The sequence below is a fragment of the Budorcas taxicolor genome, chromosome 17 (assembly GCF_023091745.1).
Source record: "Budorcas taxicolor isolate Tak-1 chromosome 17, Takin1.1, whole genome shotgun sequence".
NCBI lineage: Eukaryota > Metazoa > Chordata > Mammalia > Artiodactyla > Bovidae > Budorcas > Budorcas taxicolor.
The window spans coordinates 55,636,442-55,660,355 of NC_068926.1; the positions used below are offsets into that span (position 1 = coordinate 55,636,442).

General features: G+C 42.1%; 1 protein-coding gene across 1 annotated transcript in view; it reads left to right on the plus strand.

The window, feature by feature from the left end:
• Window positions 1-23,914, plus strand: part of CIT (citron rho-interacting serine/threonine kinase) — a 168,109-nt gene that overhangs the window by 19,202 nt on the left and 124,993 nt on the right. Inside the window, exons 5-6 of the mRNA XM_052654819.1 lie at window positions 14,306-14,448; window positions 15,337-15,430. Of these exons, the coding sequence (XP_052510779.1) occupies window positions 14,306-14,448; window positions 15,337-15,430 (237 nt within the window). The remainder of the gene's footprint in view (window positions 1-14,305; window positions 14,449-15,336; window positions 15,431-23,914) is intronic.

A 23,914-nucleotide genomic window follows, 5' to 3' on the forward strand; every position in this document is an offset into this window, starting at 1 on the left:
TGTTCGTTCTGGCTCTTAACTGTGAGTTGTGGAAAGAATATTTCTGTGCCTGTGCCTATCGCACATGTATATAGTGTGTTTCACAAAAACGGTGTGTTACTGTCTACTCTGCTCTTCAGCTTGCTTTTTGCTTTTCAGTAATTTCTCCCTGACATCTTTTCATGTCAGTACATGCAGATCTGCATTCTTTTGAGCAGCACCATGGTTTTCACTGATGTGCATGTAGCATAACTTAGAGAATGTTAAAATTCATTTTGGGGCCTTGTTTAGGTTCTCAGGGATTTAGATTCCTAAAGTTAAAGGTATCTTAGAGGCAAGTTTTGTTCCTGATTCAGCCCTTAAAACAAGACTATCCTATTACGTTGAATGGAGATAAACTTTTATGGAGCTCACATAAGAGAAGAGGGTAAGAGACAGATGCCTATTTGTTTTGAATCTTCACTGGGCATTTTGGGAGGACTTCCCTAGTGGCTCAGATGGTAAAGAATCTGCCTGCAGTGCAGGAGACCTGGGTTTGATCCCTGAGTCAGGAAGATCTCCTGGAGAAGGGAATGGCAACCCAATCCAGTGTTCTTGCCTGGAGAATCCTATAGACAGAGGAGCTTGGCAGGCTACAGTCCATGGGGTTGCTAGAGTCAGACACTACTGAGCAGCTAACACTAGGAAAACTCACCACCTTTATTTCTGACCTGCAATAACCAGTTTATTTACCTCGATTTCATCTTAGTTGGGAACCAGTACTGATGGGGAGGCTCCTTCTGGTCCCACCCTGCCTTCTCAGCAAGGGTATTCTCAGTTGGATATGCAGGGAGACTGGCCTTGTGCTCACCATGCGGTCCTTCAGAGCCATCACCATGCTTATGGCTTTATGTCCTGAAACTTCTTTTTCTTGAATATTGTCTTGGAAGCTTTCCTTCCTTGAAACCTGGAGCTTGAAGCCCTGACCTTTACAAATGACCTTGGTGTGTTTCAAGGCTTACTGGTATCCTAGGACATTTGTTGCATATGGTAATATTTATCCTGTGCTGTGTGTGTCTTGTGGAGCCCCTCGTATTTGGATGTATTAACAGATTCACTCATTATCTTTTAGAAAAGCAATTCCTTTGACACAGTAGGTTCTTTGTTCATTATTGTTGGTTTGGATGTTTTTAACTAGAGCTCTGCAAATGATACAGAACATGAGCTCGGGAGCATAAAGTTTGTTTCTGAGGCCACACGGGCTGTCCCAGAAGTGGGAAGGGCTCTGATTTTTGGTGAAAGTTGAGAATCCACAATTTTCTGGTCTGCCTTGCACTGCTCCAAAAACTTAACGATTCTGTTCCTCTTGAGTCGAAGAGCTCAACCGTTTTGTTTTTTATTGTTTTTTTATTTTTTAATTTTATTTATTGTATTTTTTGACTGTGGTGGGTCTTCATTGCTGTGCAGGCTCTTCTCCATTTTTGGTGAGTGGGGGCTGCTTTCTGGCTGCAATGTGCATGCTTCTCATGGCGGCGACTTCTCTTGGAGCTCAGCCTTTTTGATCTCCAGTCTCGTGCAACTTCTTAATAGTTCAGTTCAGTTGCTCAGTCATGTCCGACTGTTTGCGACCCCATGAATCGTAGCACACCAGGCCTCCCTGTCCATCACCAACTCCTAGAGTCCACCCAAACCCATCCAGTGAGTCGGTGATGCCATCCAGCCATCTCATCCTCTGTTGTCCCCTTCTCCTCCTGCCCTCAATCTTTCCCAGCATCAGGGTCTTTTCAAATGAGTCAGCTCTTTGTGTGAGGTGGCCAAAGTATTGGAGCTTCAGCTTCAACATCAGTCCTTCCAATGAGCACCCAGGACTGATCTTTAGGATGGACTGGTTGGATCTCCTTGCAGTCCAAGGGACCCTCAAGAGTCTTCTCCAACACCACAGTTCAAAAGCATCAATTCTTTGGCGCTCAGCTTTCTTCACAGTCCAACTCTCACATCCATACATGACCACTGGAAAAACCATAGCCTTGACTAGACAGACCTTTGTTGGCAAAGTAATGTCTCTGCTTTTCAGTATGCTATCTAGGTTGGTCATAACTTTCCTTCCAAGGAGTAAGCGTCTTTTAATTTCCTGGCTGCAATCACCAACTGCAGTGATTTTGGAGCCCAGAAAAATAAAGTCAGCCACTGTCTCCACTGTTTCCCCATCTATTTCCCATAAAGTGATGGGAACAGATGCCATGATCTTAGTTTTCTGAATGTTGAGCTTGAAGCCAACTTTTTCACTCTCCACTTTCACTTTCATCAAGAGGCTCTTTAGTTCCTCTTCACTTTCTGCCATAAGGGTGGTATCATTTGCATATCTGAGGTTATTGATATTTCTCCCCGCCATCTTGCTTCCAGCTTGTGCTTCTTCCAGCCCAGCGTTTCTCATGATGTACCCTGCATATAAGTTAAATAAGCAGGGTGACAATATACAGCCTTGACATACTCCTTTTCCTATTTGGAACCAGTCTATTGTTCCATGTCCAGTCACTGTTAAAAAAAAAAGTAATCACTGTTGAAGTACTTTGGAACTTTCACACTAGTACGGTAAGTTTTGGTAGAGGTGATGACAAATTCTGAGTGTTCTAGGTGAAGGAACTCAGATGAGTGAGGACTAGTAGTTCAGCCCCAAATGGCAAGTCCGTGCGCAGTTGCTTGAGGGAAGCCACCTTCTGCTTCTCTCTAGAATGGCTGGTGAGGATGATCAGAGGGGACCTGGGAGTAACATTTGTCGTTTTCTTCACGTTGATTGTAGTTGTTTTTTTTTTCTTTCCCCACCACTCAACAGTTTTTACAGCACATCTTTAAGGGGGTAACATTGGGCATTTTGAGAATTTTAAACTCTTTGGTTTCACTCTTTTTTATCCTTACTAATTGGCTCTGTCACAGTAGTGAGAACCTTCCCATTTTTTCCTTAATTATTAATTTAACTGCAAATTTAACTGCCGTGGATTCTGTTTGGATATAGCTTTTCTGAAATACCTTGTGCATTGGAAATATCTGCCATTCCTCTGCTAGGACAGCCTTCCGTCAGTGGGGGTCTTCAGGTTGTGGGGCTTCCCTCTTGGTCGTGACACCAGCATTGACATTCTTAGCTGAAGATGGTCTTCTCAGTTTTTCTGCCTGCCATCTTGCAAGATGGGACTGATCTCAAAGTGACTGTTTTCTGAAGTTCTGGTTGCCTCAGCCCCTCAACACCTGGCTGCAAGAACGTTTTTATGCCATTCTTAAGTAGCTCCATTAGGTATAATTATCACTGGGTATTTGGTAATCTGGTAATTATTTCCTTGCCTGCATTTTCTTTTCCAGCACTTTGGTACTTTGAAATAAAATGCTTGCTAAGGGTACAGTTTTCATATGAGAAATCCAAGCTTAGCATAGGACTTAAGATATGAGAGATCCACCATCTCTTATCTGTAATTCTGAAATACCCAGTGCTCTGAATAACTTTAGGTTATTTTATTGCTTATTTCGCAGAAGACTTGACTTGAACTCTGTAGCAAAACTTGACCCAAACTCTTATTTATTCCCTTTAGTGGAACTATTCATCTATTTTGCTGCAAATTATGAACCTCTGTGATTACAGGGTGCTATCCCAGGTTCTACCTGAGGGTGTTACATAAAGTATATGCAACATTTTACCCTCCTAAAATTTGAATATTTCTGAATCCGGAGACACGTTCTGTCTGTGGTAAGATAAGGGGACTATAGATCTGTATTTGCTTTGTAAAGCACTGAAATTCCGCTGTGGCTATAGATGATGAAACTTTTGAAATTTGGGGAGACATACAAATCACAGTAAACTCCCCTGGCAGTTAAATATTAATGTATAATGCAATTGGAGGTTAATTGAAGATACATTTAAAATCAGTGACATAGCAGCACTATTTGCAAATGTACACCAACAGATTAATGGACAAAGATGTGGTATGTATACACAGTGGAATACTATCCAGCTGTAAAAAAGAATGAAATAATGTAATTTGCAGCAATATGGATGGACCTAGAGATGATCATACTAAGTGACATAAGTCAGAGAAAGACAAATATTGTATGTTACTGCTTCTAAGTAGAGTTTAAAAACATGGTATAAATGAACAGAAATAGACTCATAGACATAGAAAACAAACATGGTTATCAAAAGAGAAAGGGGAAGAGGAGGGATAAACTGAGAATTTGGGATTAACAGATACACACTACCATGGATAAAATATATAGTCAGCAAGGACCTACTGTATAGCATAAGGAATTATATTCAATATCTTATAATAACCTATAATGAAAAAGGATCTGAAAAAATATGTATACTTTCTCCACGCTCTCGCCTCTTTCCCTGTTTACCTGGTTAACTCTTGTTTCTCCTTCTGGGCTCGAGTCAGATGTTACTTCCTCCAGAAACCCTTCCTGGATCCATGGGAGGGACACCGGTCTGCTGTGTGCTCAGAGCAGCCTGAACTTGCTCTTGGTGAGTGGGTGGCAGTTGCCTCCACCAGGCTTCAGCCTCCATCAGAGTGATGATATCTCCCTGGCTTCTAGTAGAGCTTCCACAGGTTGTCGCTTAAGAAATATTTATTGGTTGGATGCATGATTAATTTCATAGAAATTTGATTTACAGACAGTGTACTTACAGCATTATGGAAGTTGTATTATGTTAATGTTGTTGTTTAGTCGCTTTCCAGGTGGCACTAGCAGTAAAGAATCCACCTGCCAATGCGGGAGATGCAGGAGACTTGGGTTCAGTCCCTGGGCAGGAAGATCCCCTGGAGTAGAAAGTGGCTACCTGATCACCAGTATTCTTGCCTAGAAAATTACATGGATGGAGGAGCCTGATAGCTTACAATCCATGGAATCACAGAGAGTCAGACACAACTGAGCAACTAAGCACAGCACAGTCCCTAAATCATGTCTGACTCTTTTTCGACCCCATGGACTGTAGCCTGCCAGGCTCCTCCAACTATGTGATTTCCTAGGCAAGAATACTAGAGTGGGTTGCCATTTCTTTCTCCAGGGGAATCTTCCTGACCCAGGGATCACACCTGTGTCTCCTGTATTTTGGCAGGTGGATTCTTTACACCTAAGTCACTTGGGAAACCTGTTAATAGTATGAGTTTTTTTCTCCAAAGTATGCTGTTGAAGACAGGTCCACTGAAATTTTTTAAAATTTGATTTGCAGTGCAAGGAAATTGAACTTGGATCTTTTTGAGTTTTGATGGTTAAAAATTTCCTATTCATAGTTACACACCAGTGAGCGTGGCTTACCAGGTTTTACTATAGAAAATCCTAGCAAAGTCCGTCTTAACATCTGGTTCCATATAACAAGGCAAGTCGCGTATTCTGGCAGGTGGCCCGAAAGCTGTACTTTGTTGATCTGGTTCATGATGAAATCTGTTCTGTTCTGTTTAACAGATGCCTTCCGCAGTGTCCTTCCATGAAGGAGCTGCCAGTCTTCACAAAGAAAACATTGTTCTGCAACTCATCACTTGTAGTGTTGTATCTAAATTCTTGGTGCGATTCGTAAAGCTTCCTAACTTGTGCTGATAGTTTTCATACTGTAGGTCTCTTCAGGTTGCCCGTGCTCTGAGCCTATTACTAACTCACGAATCTATTTTCCTTTTTGTGACCTTACATGAGCTTCCTTCTGTTCATTCCCAAAGTTTCCTTCCTCCTAGTTGCACACAGGGATTTATTAGTTAAGGTATAGGCTAAGGTCATGTAACAAAGAAACCCTCAAATATAGTCCAGACTGGTGGGCAGCCTGTTGTACCTGATGATTCCTTCCTGTGACTTCCTGTGGCTTTGGATGTTGTCTTCTTTGACACGCTTAAAGTTTGGACCATTTCATGTCTATATGTTCCATGTGGCTGGGAGGAGAAAAGAGCAGAAAGGCAGAGCAAGCAAATTCCTTCTACACAGGATGATGCGGAAGTGGGACGCATCACTTCCTCTCACATCTTGTTGACCAGAACTTCATTGTGCATGTACACGTCTGTACTGTCTCCCTGCGTGGCCTCTCACTGCTGTGGGAGAAGGAAAGAATGGATTTGGGGGATCAGTTAGAGTCTGGCCCAGAGGTTAAAACAGCTCCTTTTGTAGATTAACAGATGGGGTTAGACACGAGGCCCCCGAGCTCTACCTCCCGTGGTCTTCCTTATTACATTTATACTGTCACATCCAAAACCGTTTCTAACACAACCGTGTTCGGATGTGTTGCTTGGGTTTAGTTCTTTACGTTTCTGTCTTGCTTTTAACCCACAGGGATACCATTTTGTGGATAATTGCCTTCCTACGTAGGAGTCGTTTGAAGGGGGGCTGTTCTAGGCAGTGGCCCCAGGGACTGTCTTATCACCAGCCTCTGCCATCATTGGGGGTGGGAGAGGGTTAACAAATACTGCTTCTTTGTTTATTTTATTTGAGTGAGATACGGCAGCTTAGGATCGTTTTGACAGCGAGACATGTGCTGTTTTGATCTCTTGGGTAAGATGATCCAGTTTTAGGCATGTCTCAAAACTCACCAGTGCTGCTGCTTCACAACCCAGATGCCCATCAGAAGGAAGCTGTTACTTAGAATATAGGTTCCTATTTTATTCTGTTCCTTGCTTGGTCTCTCCGGAGTCATTGGCCTTTTCAGCTTCAATTTTCTCATTGGCGAAATGAGATATTAATACGTCTTATTGACTCCAATTCGATTGCTGAGTGTGTTATTGCCTCAGGGGGTTCTTTGAGTTCTCAGTGCCTTTGAAGTAGTGGTTCTGCATGTTGGTCTTCTGAGGCATATTTCAGAGGATTGCATTTAGAGTTTCACCATTTTGGGGACTATAGTTTCATTGTCCTGATTTGCCTGGCCCCAGTCTTCAGCATTGCTGATCCAGTAGGTCTTGCGGGGTGGGGCCCAAGAATTCATATTGCTCATCGGGTCCCAGAGCCTGCTTTGAGAACCATTGACCTACAGCCATAGCTAGTTTCTGGTTACCGCTTCTTCCTTGTGCTTTTTTAGTCATAGTGTGCACATCTGAGACCACTTCCCTTACCCTCTCAGGCCAATGAATGGTACCTACTCCCCTGCTATTGCTCGCCCCGGGGTGTTCAGCATCTGGTGTTCAGTTCCTTTAACCTTTCCCACACCTGTACACATAGCCCTTTCCTCAGTTCATGACCTCAAATCACCTAGTTTGAATATGGGGTCAGCTTCCTGCCAAGACTCTGGATGATTTGATGCTCAATGAGGATTTTTTGAATAGAAGGATGACTCAGGCTGGGATTCATACTTGCTGAAGTAAAGGGCCTTCTCTCTTTTTCTCTTGGTCACCTTGCCCTTCAAGAAGAATTTAGGGTTTGTGCCAGGGGCCTCTCTCCTTAGAGTGTCCATCCTGTCCTCCCCTGAGCCAAAGATCAGGAACACTGGGCAGGGCAGGTGACGATGCCAGTAGCAACCTTAACATTTTCATGGCACTTTCAGTCATGCTGATTGTAGTGCAGGCATTTCAAGGACATGATTCTAAGAGGCGGCCAGCACAGTATGCCTCTAACGACACCAGTATGCAAATTGGGATAGAATGCAAAGAACTATTTATAAATCTACCCCCATGTGTACACACATACATGCAAGCGTATGTGTGTGTCTGCACACATACACATACACATTTGTCCTTTGTTTCAGATATGACACGACTGATGTGAATTGCCGTCCTAGCACTTGGGGTAGAGATGCAAACACCAACAGAAAAGCTGCCGCTCCTTCCAAACTAAATGCATGTAAGATCTGCCCTTTAATTAGCATCTGCGGCTACTGCCATCAGAAAGGTCTGTCTCTGTTGGCCGGGACGTCTTTGCTTTAAAAGAGCAAGTCCGTTATAGCTCCAAGCCAGGCTGGTCTGTCAGCTGCTGTGCTTTCTCTGCCATCCGCAGGGCTGTTTTACTGTAGGGCTTTTTTGCATCCTCCCGACTCCCTGGCCTCTATTACCATGCCTTAGTGATCACTGTTGAGGTGACCTGCAGGGAGATCTCCTGTTTTTGCAAGGGCGCAGGATGGTTGCTTCACTGCGGCTGGACTGGTCATGTTTCAGCCCTTTGCTCTGTGTGATCTTGTCCTAATATGAGGAATGGCTCCAGGTAACCGCTGGAAAATTATAAGCAGCAGAAGAGAGGGCTGTATTCAAGCCAGGTTTCACACCAGGGCGTCTCTTCTGTAGAATCTTCTCACTTGGTTGGAGTAGTGACCCATGTTGCCCCTGCAGCCTCATCAGCGTCGGGTCTTAATACAGTGCTGCATCGCAATCACCCCAGAAGCTCCTTGAAATGCAGATTCTTCGCCCCCACCTGTGGGGGAGCTTGATCCATGAAGAAGTTGATCCATGGAATCCACATTTTTTGGCAAGCTCCCTCAATGGTTGGGATGAGAAAGAGACATACTTTATAATAAACCCATTAGTATTACTGAATTTTTTTTTTCCAGTTCTTTTTCATTCTACCTGAATTCCAGCTCCGTGAAGGCAGGGATTTTTGTCAGTTTTAGTCACTGCTATTTTTCTATTAATAATATCTAGACTAGTGCCTGGCACATAATAGGCACTCAGATATTTATGTGGATGAATGTGTTTTATCCTTTTTTTAAAAAAAGTGTTTCTCCAGGTGATTCTAGTCTATAGACAGGCTTGAGAAACCCTGCCCTAGAGGACTTGCCAGTTTTTTTCTTGGGTTGGAAGTCACTTTTCCAGGGAGGATCCATGTCTCTCTGGGCATCTCTGAATAGTAAAAGTCAGGGATGGAGTCCTTTTAGGGGACAAGTCCGGATGCTGTGAATGATCTGTTTGGTACAATCTGGGTGGTGACTTTAGTCTAACTTGTTCATTGTGTTCTGTTCTGCTGACCTTGGTCTTTGGTTTATAGTATGTCATTTGGTATAAAGATTTGAAAACTCTTGGTGTAAGACTTGATGATGCTTTTGGAACTCCTTTTTAAAAAAAAAAATTGAAGTGTAGGTTATTTACAATGTTGTGTTAATTTCTGCTGTACAGCAAAGTGATTCAGTTATGCATATGTATAGAGTACATTTTTATAATATTCTTTTCCATTATGGTTTATCATAGGATTGATAAGTTCTCTGTGTTATATAATAGGATCTTGTTATTTATCCATTCTGTACATAACAGCCTACATCTGCTAACCCCAACCTCCCATTCCATGTCTTCCCCCATCGCATGTCAACCACCATTCTGTTCTCTATGTAATATGATTCTGTATTTGTTTCATAGATAGGTTTAGTTATGTCATAGTTTAGATTCCACATATAAGTGATATCAGATGGTATTCATCTTTGTCTGACTGACTTTTCACTTAATATGATAATCTCTAGTATGTTGCTGCAAATGGCATTATTTCATTCTTTTTTATAGCTGGGTAGTGCTCCATTGTGTGTGTGTATACACACACACACACACTATATCTTCTTTATCCATTTATCTGTCAACAGGAATTTAGGTTGTTTCCACGTCTTGATTGTTGTGAATAGTGCTGCTGTGGGCATAGGGGTGCATGTATCTTTTTGAATTGGAGTTTTGTCTGGATATATGCCAAGGAGTGGGATTGCTGGATCATATGGCAACTCTATTTTCAGTTTTCTGAGGAACCTCCGTACTGTTTTCCATAGTAGCTGCACTAACTTATGTTCCCACCAACAGTGTAGAAGGGTTCCCCTTTCTGGAAACTCTTGATTTGGTATCATTTTTTTTTGTAAATTAATTAACTTATTTTAATTGAAGACTAATTACAGTATTGTAGTGGTTTTCGCCATACATTCACATGAATCAGCCATGGGTGTACATGTGTCCCCCATCCTAAACCCCCTTCCCGCCTCCCTCCCCATCCCATTCCTCAGGGTCATCCCAGTGCACTGGCCCTGAGCGCCCTGTCTCATGCATCGAACCTGGACTGGCCATCTGTTTCACATATGGTAATATACATGTTTCAATGCTATTCTCTCAAATCATCTAACCCTTGCCTTCTCCCACAGAGTCCAAAAATCTGTTCTTTACATCTGTGTCTCTTTTGCTGTCTCGTATAGGATCATTGTTACCATCTTTCTAAATTCCATATATATGCATTAATATACTGTATTAGTGTTTAGCTTCCCTGGTAGCTCAGCTGGTGAAGAATCTGCCTGCAATGCAGGAGACCCCTGTTTGATTCTTGGGTCGGGAAGGTCTGCTGGAGAAGGGATAGGCTACCCACTCCACTATTCTTGGGCTTCCCTGGTGCCTCAGCTGGTAAAGAATCTGCCAGATGGTGATTGCAGCCATGAAATTAAGAAACGCTTGCTCCTTGCAAGAAAAGCTATGACAAACCTAGACACCATATTAAAAAGTGAGACATTACTTTGCTGACAAAGGTCCATCTAGTCAAAGCTATGGTTTTTCCAATAGTCGTGTATGGATGTCAGAGTTGGACCATAAAGAAAGCTGAGCGCCGAAGAATTGATGCTTTTGAACTGTGGTGTTGGAGAAGACTCTTGAGAGTCCCTTGGACTGCAAGGAGATCGAATCAGTCCATCCTAAAGGAAATCAGTCCTGAATGAATATTGGAAGGATTGATGCTGAAGCTCTGATACTTTGCCCACCTGATGTGAAAAACTGACTGATTGGAAAAGACCCTGATGCTGGGAAAGATTGAAGGCAGGACAGGAAGGGGACAACAGAGCATGAAATGGTTGGATGGCATCACCGACTTGATGGACATAAATTTGAGCAAGCTCTGGGAGTTGGTGATGGACAGGGAAGCCTGGTGTGCTGCAGTCCATGGGGTCGCAAAGAGTCAGACATGACTGAGTAACTGAACTGACGGAAAGTCCAAAAGTGTTTTCTGGAAGTGTCCAAGTCCTGGTTGTTTATTATTTCTTTAGACTCAAGAGCAAAATTGATGAAGTTTGGTATCGCCACACGCAAGCTGTCTTCCCTTGGACTCCATTCATCCCAGGATGAGTGACTATACCTCAGTAGGATAGTTTGGGGAAGGAGGTCACATCGTGGGTAGCCAAATTTAGCCAGTAAGTGCCTAAATTAAGTTCGTCTGATGGTGTACAGCTGGGATGTTCCGTAATTTTCTGGCAGTCCAGAATCTTGTTGGAAGGTCAAATTTGATTAGGTTCTTTGATAAGGAGTTTTGTTATTTAATATGTCTTTCTTGACCTCATGGTGTAGAGCCTCCTGCCTAGTAGCTGTTGTCATTTTTGCTGCTTATTTTCTTAATGAGCCCTTTTCAAGAAATGGAAAGTTGTTTGACCAGTAGAAAAGACTAATCTAGTTTGGGCAGGGATTTTCAGCTCAGGAATTTGGATTTTCTGAATAGAAGCAAAGCTTACATATGTTTTTGCCTTTCTAAGAGATGGTTCTGATTGTCTGAACTAGTTTTCACTGTCATTACAGATAGAATTTTCTTTTTTAAAAAATATTTATTTGGCTGTGTCAGATCTTAGTTGCAGCACTTGAGCTCTTAATTAGTGCCTGTGGGATCTAGTTCCCTGACCAGGGATCATACTTGGGCCCCTTGCAGTGGAGTGTGGAGTCTTAGCCACTGGACAACCAGGGAAGTTCCACAGATGGAATCTTGGTGGCCAGCAGCTGTTCTGTGTTTGACTTTCTCAGTCTTACACTTGCAAGCCATTCTATTTTCTTCACATCTGTAATAGAGCCGGATCAGAAAATTTGTAAGTACACCATGTCGTCATAAATACGCATTGTTCTTATTTTAAGACATTTTGGTTCTAAAAGCATGAGTACTTCTGTTATTATCGGCAATATTTTTTTGCGTGTGGATATTTAAGACCATTTTAATGGCAGTATATATTTTTAAAACAGACGTAAAAAATTAGCATTCACCCACATGCCCAGAGCGTGTGGAGAATCAGGTTGGGATGTGTGGGTGAGCAGTAGGCAGCCAGGTGCCTTCTGCGGGCTCTTTGAGGATTGGGACAAGCAGCTTACATCTGCCTAGAATTTGGGGGAAATAAAGTCAGCATTTTTGCTGATGCTTGTTCTCAGTGTTGCTGTCCTTGTTAGTTCTTAATGGAAACTTCATCTTCAAGTTGTCCAGTATCTGGTTGAATATCTGCTACGTGTAAGATGCCAGGTGATGAGGGGCCCTTGGGGAGGACATGCAAGGTCCTGGTTCTTCCTGAGGTCCCCAGTGTCTGTTGACCTGGTGTTGGGCAGAGATTGTACTGACCAGCCTGAGGCCTCTGGGGGCATATGCAGCTGCTCCGTGTTTGACTTGACTAGAGCCGTCTTCTAATTCTGGACAGAAAGCAAACAGGAATTTGGAGGAGGATGGAGAGAATTCACATCCTGTAGTTGGCTTCTATAATGCAGTGGTTTGAGAGATTTGTGTGCGTGTGTGCTAAGTCGCTTCAGTCATGTCCGAATCTTTGTGACCGTATGGACTATAACCTCCCAGGCTTCTCTGTCCATGGGATTCTTCAGGCAAGAATACCAGAGTAGGTTGCCATGCCCTTCTCTAAGGGATCTTCCTGATGCAGGGATCGAACCTGCATCTCTTAGGTCTCCTGAATCGGCAGGCAGGTTCTTTACCACCAGTGCCACCTGGGAAGCCTTTGAGAAATTTAGTGTTTTTTAAAAGCTTTTAAGAACTTGCCTCTGTCCAGAAGGGGTTTGAGACAACTTGAAAGACACACACACACACACACACCCACATATATATAGATAAATAGATAAAATGGGAAATCAGCAAAGGACAGAAGGAGAGCTTAGGAAAGATTGGCATGATTGCAAAGATGGTCAAAATGGGTCCCAGCTTCTCCTAGCCAGAGTGGAAAGGATAGTGTCATGATTCAGGGCAAGGAAAGGACTTGAACGGTAGTGGAGGATCTTGTGGGTGCTAGGCAGAGTCTTATCCCCATTTTACAGAGGACAAAACTGAAAGGCAGAGAGTCACTGGGCTGAGACTTGAAACCTGCTGGGGACGAGCCTTGAAGCCTCTGGAATGTCAATCTGTTATCAGGAGGTGGAAGAATTTTGGTTTCTTCAGGTGGAAGACATTTTTTGCTAATGAAACATTTTCTCTAAGGCTGTACTTTATATTCTTCCAGTTTTTTTCCCCCTATGTATATAATAACAAATGTAATAAATAGTTTTTCAATCACAAAAAGTTTTACTGTATCTTGTTTAGGGCATCACTTATCATGGGTAGCTTTCCATGGCAGAATGACTAGATCAAATCAAATCCATTTTTTTTTTTAAAATTTCTTTTTTGGGTGTATGTGTACCATTTTTAAAGTCTTTATTGAATTTACTACAATATTGTTTTGGTTTTTTGGCTCCAAGTCCTGTGGTATCTAAGCTTCCCAACCAGGGATCAAACTTGCACCCCCTGCACTGGAAGGCGAAGTCTTAACCACTGGACCTCTAGGGAAGTCCCATCCATTCATTTTTAATATCTGCATCTTAACCTATTGTTTAGGTGTATCATATTTTAGCAGTCTCTTAGTGATGGCTATTTGATTTCCAGGGTTTCTTTTTCCCATATTACAAACAGTTCTGCAATGAATCTCTTTATTGACAAACTATTGCAAATTCCTATGAAATAAATGGTCAGAAGTAGAATTACTGGTTCAAAGGGTATATGTTTACATTTAAAAGTTAAATTTTTTTTTAAATTGGATAATTGCTTTACAGAATTTTGTGGTTTTCTGTCATACAACAAGATTCAGCCATATGTATGCCCATGTCCCCTCCCTCCTGAACCTCCCTCCGCATCCCACCTTTCTAGCTTGTCACAGAGCCCTTGTTTGAGAGTTAAATTCTTAACAGAAATGGTCAGATTACCTTCCAAACTGTTTAAGGAAAAGATTGTATCATGTTATATTGCCTGCCTCCTATATTCTGTCTGGTGCTGAGAGGAATGCAGAAAGGATGCAAGAGGGTTTGTTGCCCTCCAGGAGTCTCCATCTATGCTGTGCATCTAATCAGTCCTAGGGACTGTCTGGGTTGTCAACCTGGGTGGGTGGGTGAGTGGGTGGATTTAATTCAGCTTTTCAAACTTGCCTTGCAAACACTGTGCATGGTGTTCAGGAGGTATCTTTATTGTATTGATTCTCTTGGGTAACGGCTGTAATTTCCTTAGGGCAGGGACCTCATCCTACATGAGACTTACAGTGTGTCTCACACATCTTCATAGCTTTGTGAAGACATTGTAATTATAACATGTCAGGCAGTATTCGAGGATCTGATTGAGAACATTTCCTTTTTTTTGGGGGGGGTGTATGAAGAATGAATAACTTTGGCGTTCTGTGCAGGTCATGGAATATCAGCCTGGAGGGGATTTGCTATCACTTTTGAATCGATATGAGGACCAATTGGATGAAAATATGATTCAGTTTTACCTAGCTGAACTGATTTTGGCTGTCCACAGCGTTCATCAGATGGGATATGTACATCGGTAAGTGAGACTCTGGTAGTCTATTGAGAATTTACCTGTATCACCTAAGACTTTCTAAAATGGAGTGAGTGATTTCAGCATCAAACTAATTCTTCATCCAGTTTTTAGCCAGTCTTCACCAATAATTGGCTTAAGGCAAATTGTGCAAAATGGCAGACATTTCTGCTTACCCATTCAAAAATGAAATAGATCTAAAATTGTAGTGTTCTTACATTTGCTAGTAAGATCTGTTAATGTGGCTAATAAGAGGAGCTCTTGCATAAGTTCTTTGGGTGCTGTGGTAGGAAAACCAAATTTAATTTGCACAAGGAAGCGGCCTATCACACAGAAACAGAAGACAATGTAGTTGTACTTCTTACCTTGCCCATTAGTAATCAACAAATGTTTCTCCCAAATCCTCAATTGGAAAGTGTTTCTTTACATCTTCACTCATCTTCACTAAAATGTAAATTTTATGAGCATCTGAGAATGTCGTGGGAATGGAATGTTGGTTAGACCAGGAACCACAAAATCCTGAATAGAGTTTGGTTTTTTTTTCATTGACTAGCCATATGACCATGAGCAAACCCTTTAGCTTCTTGTGGCCTTAGTTTTCCTAATACAAAATGTGTGTCTTGAGGAGAACTAATCCATCTAATAACAGGTATTTGTTCCCTTTCCTTTTCTGCTTTCCTTCCCCTCCCTCCCTTCCTCCCTCTATTCTTTCTTTTTCTTTTACTTAAATGTGTTTTGTAAAATGCTTATTACATATGTCCATCAGTAGGGAGGTCTGTATGGCAAAACCATAGACACTGAGATTCTTGGCTGAATCATGACCCTAGGTCTGCAGTTGCTTGATGATTGGCATGGAGAAGACAACACTAATTTATGGCCTTGATTTCCATACAGAGACATCAAGCCTGAGAATATCCTCATTGACCGAACGGGACACATTAAGCTGGTGGATTTTGGATCAGCTGCTAAAATGAACTCAAATAAGATGGTAACAAAATAGAATAAGATAACTTAATAGAACTTATACCACAAAGTGTTCTGAGGTCCTCATAAGTTTGGAAAATACGGGATAAAGTTGAGTAACACTCTGAAGCCTTCATCTGCCAGCTGTGAAATGATTTCTCTGCAGGGTGGGTGGGGATGGGTCACAGAGCTATTTTCCAGACTTACTTGACCTGAGACCCTTTTATGTAAAATACCTGTTAATACTCTACAAAACATTTTAAGGAACATTCTTGTAGTTTGGTTACAAAAAAGGGGAAAATACTTTTGTTTTTCCCTTCATTTTCCTTGCTTATTAATTGATTGTCTTCTGTTACATTCTCTTTTTCATTTTAAATATTTTGATGAGATGTAACCTTATTTATCTCAAATCCTCTACTTCATATGCAGTGCAATGAAAATTAATCACTAGAGCATTTGAACCAAGCATTAAGAACCAAGTGCTCAAAATGTCAATTCTAAGTCCTGCACCTTTGGTAAAAATTAAGCTGTATTCCACATGTTAATTATTATTAGGCTGTATCCCATGTGCTAATAGGAAGGCAAGAGGGTAGCTATTGAGGTCAAGAAAGGAAAAAGATGACAAAGTAAAAGAAAATTAGATTTTAAAAATCTCATCAAGTTGGCACATGCTAAAATGTAAATTTTCAAGTCAACTATGCAAAAAATGGTAAGTCTGAGAAAATCGACTTAGATTTTAAGACTCATTTCCCAACTGAATTACTTGGTGACCTGTACAAATCCTTAGGAACCTGGGCTTTTATTTTTCCTCTAGAATATACTGATTCTAGTTAAAATACAGAAATGAAGGGGTGGCCTGCTCTTCAAAATACCCCCTGGCTCTGAGAGTTTAGTCCTTATAAAGGGCAACATATAAAATTGCCTTTCTTTTTCCTTCTCATGTTCCTTGGAGGAAAGGTGGGTATTATTATATTTGGAAAAGGCTCAAATTTGTGTTAACTCTATGCATTCCAGGGTTTCATTTCCCTGTTCTATAGATTTGAGGCCTATTTGACATAACTTCTTTCAGGTTCTGGCTCTTAGAAAAACAGGTTCTTTCTGTTGTGTGAGGTCAGGGTTTTTCAGCCTCAGCATTGGTTGTCCTCCCCTCATAATCTATGTGCTTGTAATCTCTTCTACTTGATCATTACATTAATAATGAGAGTAGCAAAGAATTTTATGTTTTAAAGTGAAAGTGTTAGTTGCTCAGTTGTGTCTGACTCTTTGTTACCCTGTGGACTGTAGCCCACCAGGCTCCTCTTTCCATGGAATTCTCCAGACAAGAGTACTGGAGTGGGTTGCCATATCCTTCTCTAACAGATCTTCTTGACCCAGGGATTGAACCTGGGTCTTCTGCATTGCAGGTAGATTCTTTACTGTCCAAGCCACCAAAAATTGTGTACAATTCGGAAACAAGCATGAAAACTTAGGTATTGGATTTAGTGGATTAAAGTACAGGAAAAAAAGTTAAATTATACAAAATTCTACCATCTGGGATTTAAAAGCCTATGCCTTGCCTTAGTGATCTTAATAAGTTCAGGCATCTAGAAATAAAATGAAGCATAGGTATGTAGTCAGAGCCACATGCATTTTAATCTAGAGAATTCTCTGTGGTGGGGGCTGTCCTGTATATTGTAGGATGTTTAGCTTCATCCCTGGTCTCTACCCACTATATGCCAGTAGCCTCCCCTCCAGTTGTGACAACCCAGAATAACTCCAGACATTGCCCACTGTTCACTGGGGGACAGAATCACCCTTGGTGGAAAACCTCTGCCATAGATGGAGAAGCATCAGAAGGCTTAATAGAGCTGGTAATATGTGTTTGTGATCAGAAAGCCTACTTGGATAACTGGATCATGATCCAGAGTCATTGCTTAGAAAATAAATGGGAATAAAGAGTAAGGTCCTGGGATTTCCCTGGTCATCCAGTGGTCAAGAATCCACTTTCCAGTGCCGGGGACATGGCAGTTCCATCCTTGGTGGGGGATATAAGATCCCACATGCTGTGGGGCAATTGAGCTGGTGCACCACAGCAAGAGAAGCCCGTGTGCCGCAACTAGAGAAAATAGAGGCCACGCATCGCAATGAAGGCACAGTGCAAACAAGAAAAAACACAGAGTAAGGTCTCTGCATCTGAAGTTACTCTCTTCAGAGCCCTTGGTGGAGATGGGACTGCTTTTCATTTCAGGTTCCTGTTTTCCAGTGTTGCAAACTGCCTTTTTCAGTTCTTCAAATGATAGCAACATTCCCTTCAGGTGATGAGCCCTGCTGCTGCTAAGTCGCTTCAGTCGTGTCCGACTCTGTGTGACCCCATAGACAGCAGCCCACCAGGCTCCCCTGTCCCTGGGATTCTCCAGGCAAGAACACTGGAATGGGTTGCCATTTCCTTCTCCAATGCATGAAAGTGAAAAGTGAAAGGGAAGTCACTCAGTCGTGTCCGACTCTTGGTGACCCCATGGACTGCAGCCTACCAGGCTCCCCCATCCATGGGATTTTCCAGGCAAGAGTACTGGAGTGGGGTGCCATTGCCTTCTCCAGGTGATGAGCCTAGGAGCAAATAAACTCAGGTTTATTTGCAGCTCAGTGGTCAAGCCCTGATTTTTTTGGTCAAGGAGATAATGACCCTCAGTTTTACTTGCTTGAAAATGCTGTAGCTCCTCCCCTGTTAGAGAATCTTCTCCCCAGAGCTTTGTGCTCTTAGAGCCCGAATGTGTAAAGCAGTTGAGGAGGAATTTTTGTCATTGTTTTAAGTGCAAAGGCCTTTTTGTTATAAACAATCAGTAATTTGCAATCTAGATCAAGTCAAGTATGGATATAGAATTAAAACCTTTTTTTGTATTTTTGATTAGTGTTGGTGGGTAAATATATGTTTCCTTTAAATAGGATGTTTTATACGTCTAAAGTAGGTTTTAAAAGGGAACTAGGATCCCGCATACCTCATGGCATGCCCCGCTCCCAAACACACACACACACACACTCACACACACACACACACACTCACACTCACTCACTCACACACTCTCTCTCTCTCTCTCTCTCTCTCTCTCCCTCCCCCCCTCTCCCTCCCTCTCCCTCTCCCTCTCCCTCTCCCTCCCTCCCTCCCTCCCTCTCTCATTGGAATTATTGTATGTTATCCCAAATCCATTTATCATTTTCCTTGCCACTGCCATATATTGTCTGTGTATTTTGGGTACTTGTGAACCTTCGCTCTGTTGAGTTTCTCACCTTCCATTGTCTTTATTTAAGCTTTTTAGTCAGAGTGTTGCTTGAGGGTATTTTTGTTAGTGAACACAGGTGGACCATATTGCCTGGAGGTTTGGGTGTTGAGCAGAGATGTCACCCACTTCTCCTTATTAGAATCTCAGAGAATGGCAGATACCTAACAGTTCCCACCTGTCTCAGTTCTCATGAAAACAACTGTAAGGAGATTATAAGTAAAGAGCATTATAGCATGTTAAGTGATAATCACTACCATTTAGCAGTTGGAAACCCATAGGAGATAACCCTTTTTGAGATTTATGGAGTAGTGAAAAGATTTTATTACTTTTCCATGAGAAGAACAACATAGTGAGAATATTTCCTCCCCTGCTTCTGTAGGTGTGTATCTGTGCCCTGGGCAGCTGCTGCTAAGTCACTTTAGTCGTGTCCGACTCTGTGCGACCCCATAGACGGCAGCCCACCTGGCTCTGCTGTCCCTGGGATTCTCCAGGCAAGAACACTGGAGTGGGTTGCCATTTCCTTCTCCAATGCATGAAAGTGAAAAGTGAAAGTGAAGTCGCTCAGTCGTGTCCGACTCTTTGCGATCCCGTGGACTATAGCCTACTAGGCTCCTCCATCCATGGGGTTTTCAAGGCAAGAGTACTGAAGTGGGGTGCCATTGCCTTCTCCGCTGGGCAGCTAGAGGAGGAAAGTTAAGTTCAAACGGTTTTCTGTATAAGCGTTTTCAGAGAAGGGGATTGGGAGGAAGAAGATGGGTTTTCTTACCTTCCTCTCTATCTGCTGTTTGCTTGTTAAAGAATCTGCTAGTTTTGTAAAAACAATCTGCTGGATTAATCCTCTCTTTTTTTTCCCCCCTTCTTCCCCCTCCTTCCCCTTGCCTCCCTTTCTTCCCCCTCCATCTCTCCAAAATATGACAGACTTTTCTGTCTCCTAGTCATCTGATTATTGCCTCCTCCTGAACTTGTATACTTTCTTCCCTGTCAATACAGGGAAAATCAAAGTTCAGTAAAACTGGGGTCTTGTTACATGACGTACTGCAGGCAGGCTGGGTTCCTAGTACACTGTCCCACCTTGAACATCTCACCCAGATAGGCTGGGTGTGAAGTGCTGCCAGAGAAGAGTGAAAGGATCTTGCAAAATCCCTATCAGGAATTTGAGATTACATGTTGAACAGGTTTAATGTACTTGGAGGTCAGTAACAAATGGAAACTTAGTAGTCCTTGAAATTGAAAGGTGCTCAGTTGTGTCTGACTCTCTTTGACCCCATGGACTATACAGTCCTCAGAATTCTCCAGTCCAGGATTCTGGAGTGGGTAGCCTTTCTCTTCTCCAGGGGATCTTCCCAACCCAGGGATTGAACCTGGGTCTCCCACATTGCAGGAGGATTCTTTACTAGCTGAGCCACAAGGGAAGCCCAAGAATAATGGAGTGGGTAGCCTATCCCTTCTCCAGGGGATCTTCTGACCCAGGAATGAAACCAGGGTCTCCTGCATTGCAAGTGGATTCTTTACCATCTGAGCTATCAGGGAAGCCCAAGTATTGTCATTAAGTCTTTGTTAATAGTAATTATTGTAGTAGGAGATGTACAGAAAAAAAGCTAGGGAATATTTTTCTTAAAATTTGGAAATTTGCAAAATTATTGGACATAAAATGTATACAATCACTTACCTGTTATGGAGCAGAAATCAGTTGCAGAGTTATCTGATTCTCTGATAAGTCTAACCATTTGTTTGAAAATAAGGAATTCACAGTTTATACCTCTTGCTGGGTCATGCTGATAAACATGACCCAGTCAACTTTCTTTCAACTCTGGTTGTGAACAAGTTACCCAGCCTTGGGAGCTGTAAGCAAGGATAACTGAATATTCCCAAACAATCCAATGTGATGATAAAATAAGCCCTGATATGTAGAAATGATAAATATTTGAGAATTGTGTATTAATGGTTCTGCACAATAATCAGGCATAAAGGGTAAGCATGTAATCAACGATTCAGTGGAATTACCACTACCTAGTCAAACCAGGATGTTACAGTTTTCCTTCTCTTGTTTTTATGTATTTTATATAGTACTTTAAAAAAATATTATGTATTTCCAGTTCAGTTACTCAGTCATATCTAACTCTTTGTGACCCCATGGACTACAGCATGGCAGGCCTCCCTGTCCATCACCAACTCTCGGAGTTTACTCAAACTCACGTCCATCGAGTTGGTGATGCCATCCAACCATCTCATCCTCTGTCATCCCCTTTTCCTCCCGCCTTCAGTTTTTCCCAGCATCAGGTTCTTTTCAAACGAGTCAGTTCTTTGCATCAGATGCCAAAGTATTGGAGTTTCAGCTTCAGCATCAGTCTTTCCAATGAATATTCAGGACTGATTTCCTTTAGGATGGACTGGTTGGATCTCCTTTCAGTCCAAGGGACTCTCAAGAGTCTTCTCCAACACTGCAGTTCAAAAGCATCGATTCTTCAGCGCTCAGCTTTCTTTATAGTCCAACTCTCACATCCATACATGACTACTGGAAAAACCATAGCTTTGACTGGACGGACCTTTGGCAAAGTAACGTCTCTGCTTTTTAATATGCTGTCTAAGTTGGTCATAGCTTTTCTTCCAAGGAGTAAGCGTCTTTTAATTTCCTGGCAGCAGTCACCATCTGCAGTGATTTTGGAGCCTCAGTAAATAAAGTCTGCCACTGTTTCCCCATCTATTTGTCATGAAGTGATGGGACCAGATGCCATGATCTTAGTTTTCTGAATGTTGAGTTTTAAGCCAACTTTTTCACTCTCCTTCACTTTCATCAAGAAGTTCTTTAGTTCTTCTTGCTTTCTGCCATAAGGGTGGTGTCATCTGTGTATCTGAGGTTATTGATATTTCTCCTGGCAATCTTGATTCCAGCTTGTGCTTCACCCAGCCCGGCATTTCGTATGATGTACTCTGCATATAAGTTAAATAAGCAGGATGACAATATACAGCCTTGACATACTCTTTTCCTGATTTGGCACCAGTCTGTTGTTCCATGCCCAGTTCTAACTGTTGCATCCTGACCTGTATACAGGTTTCTCAAGAGGCAGGTCAGGTGGTCTGATATTCCCATCTCTTTCAGAATTTTCCACAGTTTCTTGTGATCCACACAGTCAAAGGCTTTGGCATAGTCAATAAAGCAGAAATAGATGTTTTTCTGGAACTCTCTTGCTTTTTCCATGATCCAGCGGATGTTGGCAATTTGATCTCTGGTTCCTCTGCCTTTTCTAAAACCAGCTTGAACATCTGGAAGTTCACGGTTCACGTATTGCTGAAGCGTGGCTTGGAAAATTTTAAGCATTACTTTACTAGCGTATGAAATGAGTGTAATTGTGTGGTAGTTTGAGCATTCTTTGGCATTGCCTTTCTTTGGGATAGGAATGAAAACTGACCTTTTCCAGTCCTGTGGCAACTGGTGAGTTTTCCAAATTTGCTGGCATATTGAGTGCAGCACTTTCACAGCATCATCTTTCAGGATTTGAAACAGCTCCACTGGAATTCCATCACCTCCACTAGCTTTGTTCATAGTGATGCTTCCTAAAGCCCACTTGACTTCACATTCCAGGAAGTCTGGCTTTAGGTGAGTGATCACACCATTGTGATTATCTTGGCCGTGAAGATCTTTTTTGTACAATTCTTCTGTTTATTTTTTCCACCTCTTCTTAATATCTTCTGCTTCTGTTAGGTCCATACCATTTCTGTCCTCTATCGAGCCCATTGTTGCATGAAATGTTCCCTTGGTATCTCTAATTTTTTTGAAGAGATATCTAGTCTTTCCCATTCTGTTGTTTTCCTCTGTTTCTTTGCATTGATCGCTGAGGAAGGCTTTCCTATCCCTGCTTGCTATTCTTTGGAATTCTGCATTCAAATGGGTATACCTTTCATTTTCTCCTTTGCTTTTTGTTTCCTTCCTTTTCACACCAATTTGTAAGGCCTCCTCAGACAGCCCTTTTACTTTTTTGCATTTGTTTTTCTTGGGGATGGTCTTGATTCCTGTCTCCTGTACAATGTCATGAACCTCTGTCCATAGTTCATCAGGCACTCTGTCTATCAGATCTAGTCCCTTGAATCTATTTCTCACTTCTACTGTATAGTCATAAGGGATTTGATTTAGGTCATACCTGAAGGGGGTCTAGTGGTTTTCCCTACTTTCTTCAATTTAAGTCTGAATTTGGCTGTAAGGAGTTCATGAACTGAGCCACAGTCAGCTCCTGGTCTTGTTTCTGCTGACTGTATAGAGCTTCACCATCTTTGGGTGCAAAGAGTATAATCAATCTGATTTCAGTGTTGACCATCTGGTGATGTCCATGTTAGAGTCTTCTCTTGTGTTGTTGGAAGAGGGTGTTTGCTATGACCAGTGCATTCTCTTGGCAGAACTCAGCCTTTGCCCTGCTTCATTCTGTACTCCAAGTGCAAATTTGCCTGTTACTCCAGGTGTTTCTTGGCTTCCTACTTTTGCATTCCAGTCCCCTATAATGAAAAGGACATCTTTTTTGGGTGTTTGTTCTAGAAGCTCTTGTAGGTCTTCATAGAACTGTTCAGCTTCTTCAGTGTTACTGGTTGGGGCATAAACTTGGATTACCGTGATATTGAATGGTTTGCCTTGGAAACGAACAGAGATCATTCTGTTACACACACATTAAAAGACAGAAGTCTTGGGTCAGGCTTCCTGACATCAAGGTTGCTTTTTGACTGAAGCTACGTTCAGTTCCTCAAGCTTAAGTTGTCCTGTCTTAGACCAAATGTTTTTTCCTTTCTCCTCACTTTAGTCTGTCAGCACAGACCTGTGAGTTTTTGAGTGTTGTGACCATTTAGTTTTCCCAAGTGTGTGTTTGTAATGGAAGTGCTGTTGCCCAGTGGCTGACTGGTTCAAGAACAGCAATATCACACTGTTCTCTGGGTTTAGGGTTTGAAACAAACCTGTGGTGGGCCTGTGGGAAGGGGTGAAAAGAGAGGGAGTAGGAAGAATGAATTTGTTTTCTTTAACAGTGGGTCTTTGGGAATGGGCAAGGTTAAAGTTTCAGGCTGGAAGAGCTTGGGGCTTCATCACTGGGTAAAGGAGACTCCTAGCATCTTCTCTAAACATTGACTTTCTCTCAATCTCTATTCAAATCAAAGCAAAGCAAATCGATTTTCTTGATACAAAGCCCAGCCTTAAAGATGTGTGGTCATACCTATAGAATCTCTTAGCTCAAATAGGGACACTGAATACCCTTTAATGAGGGGAGAGTTCT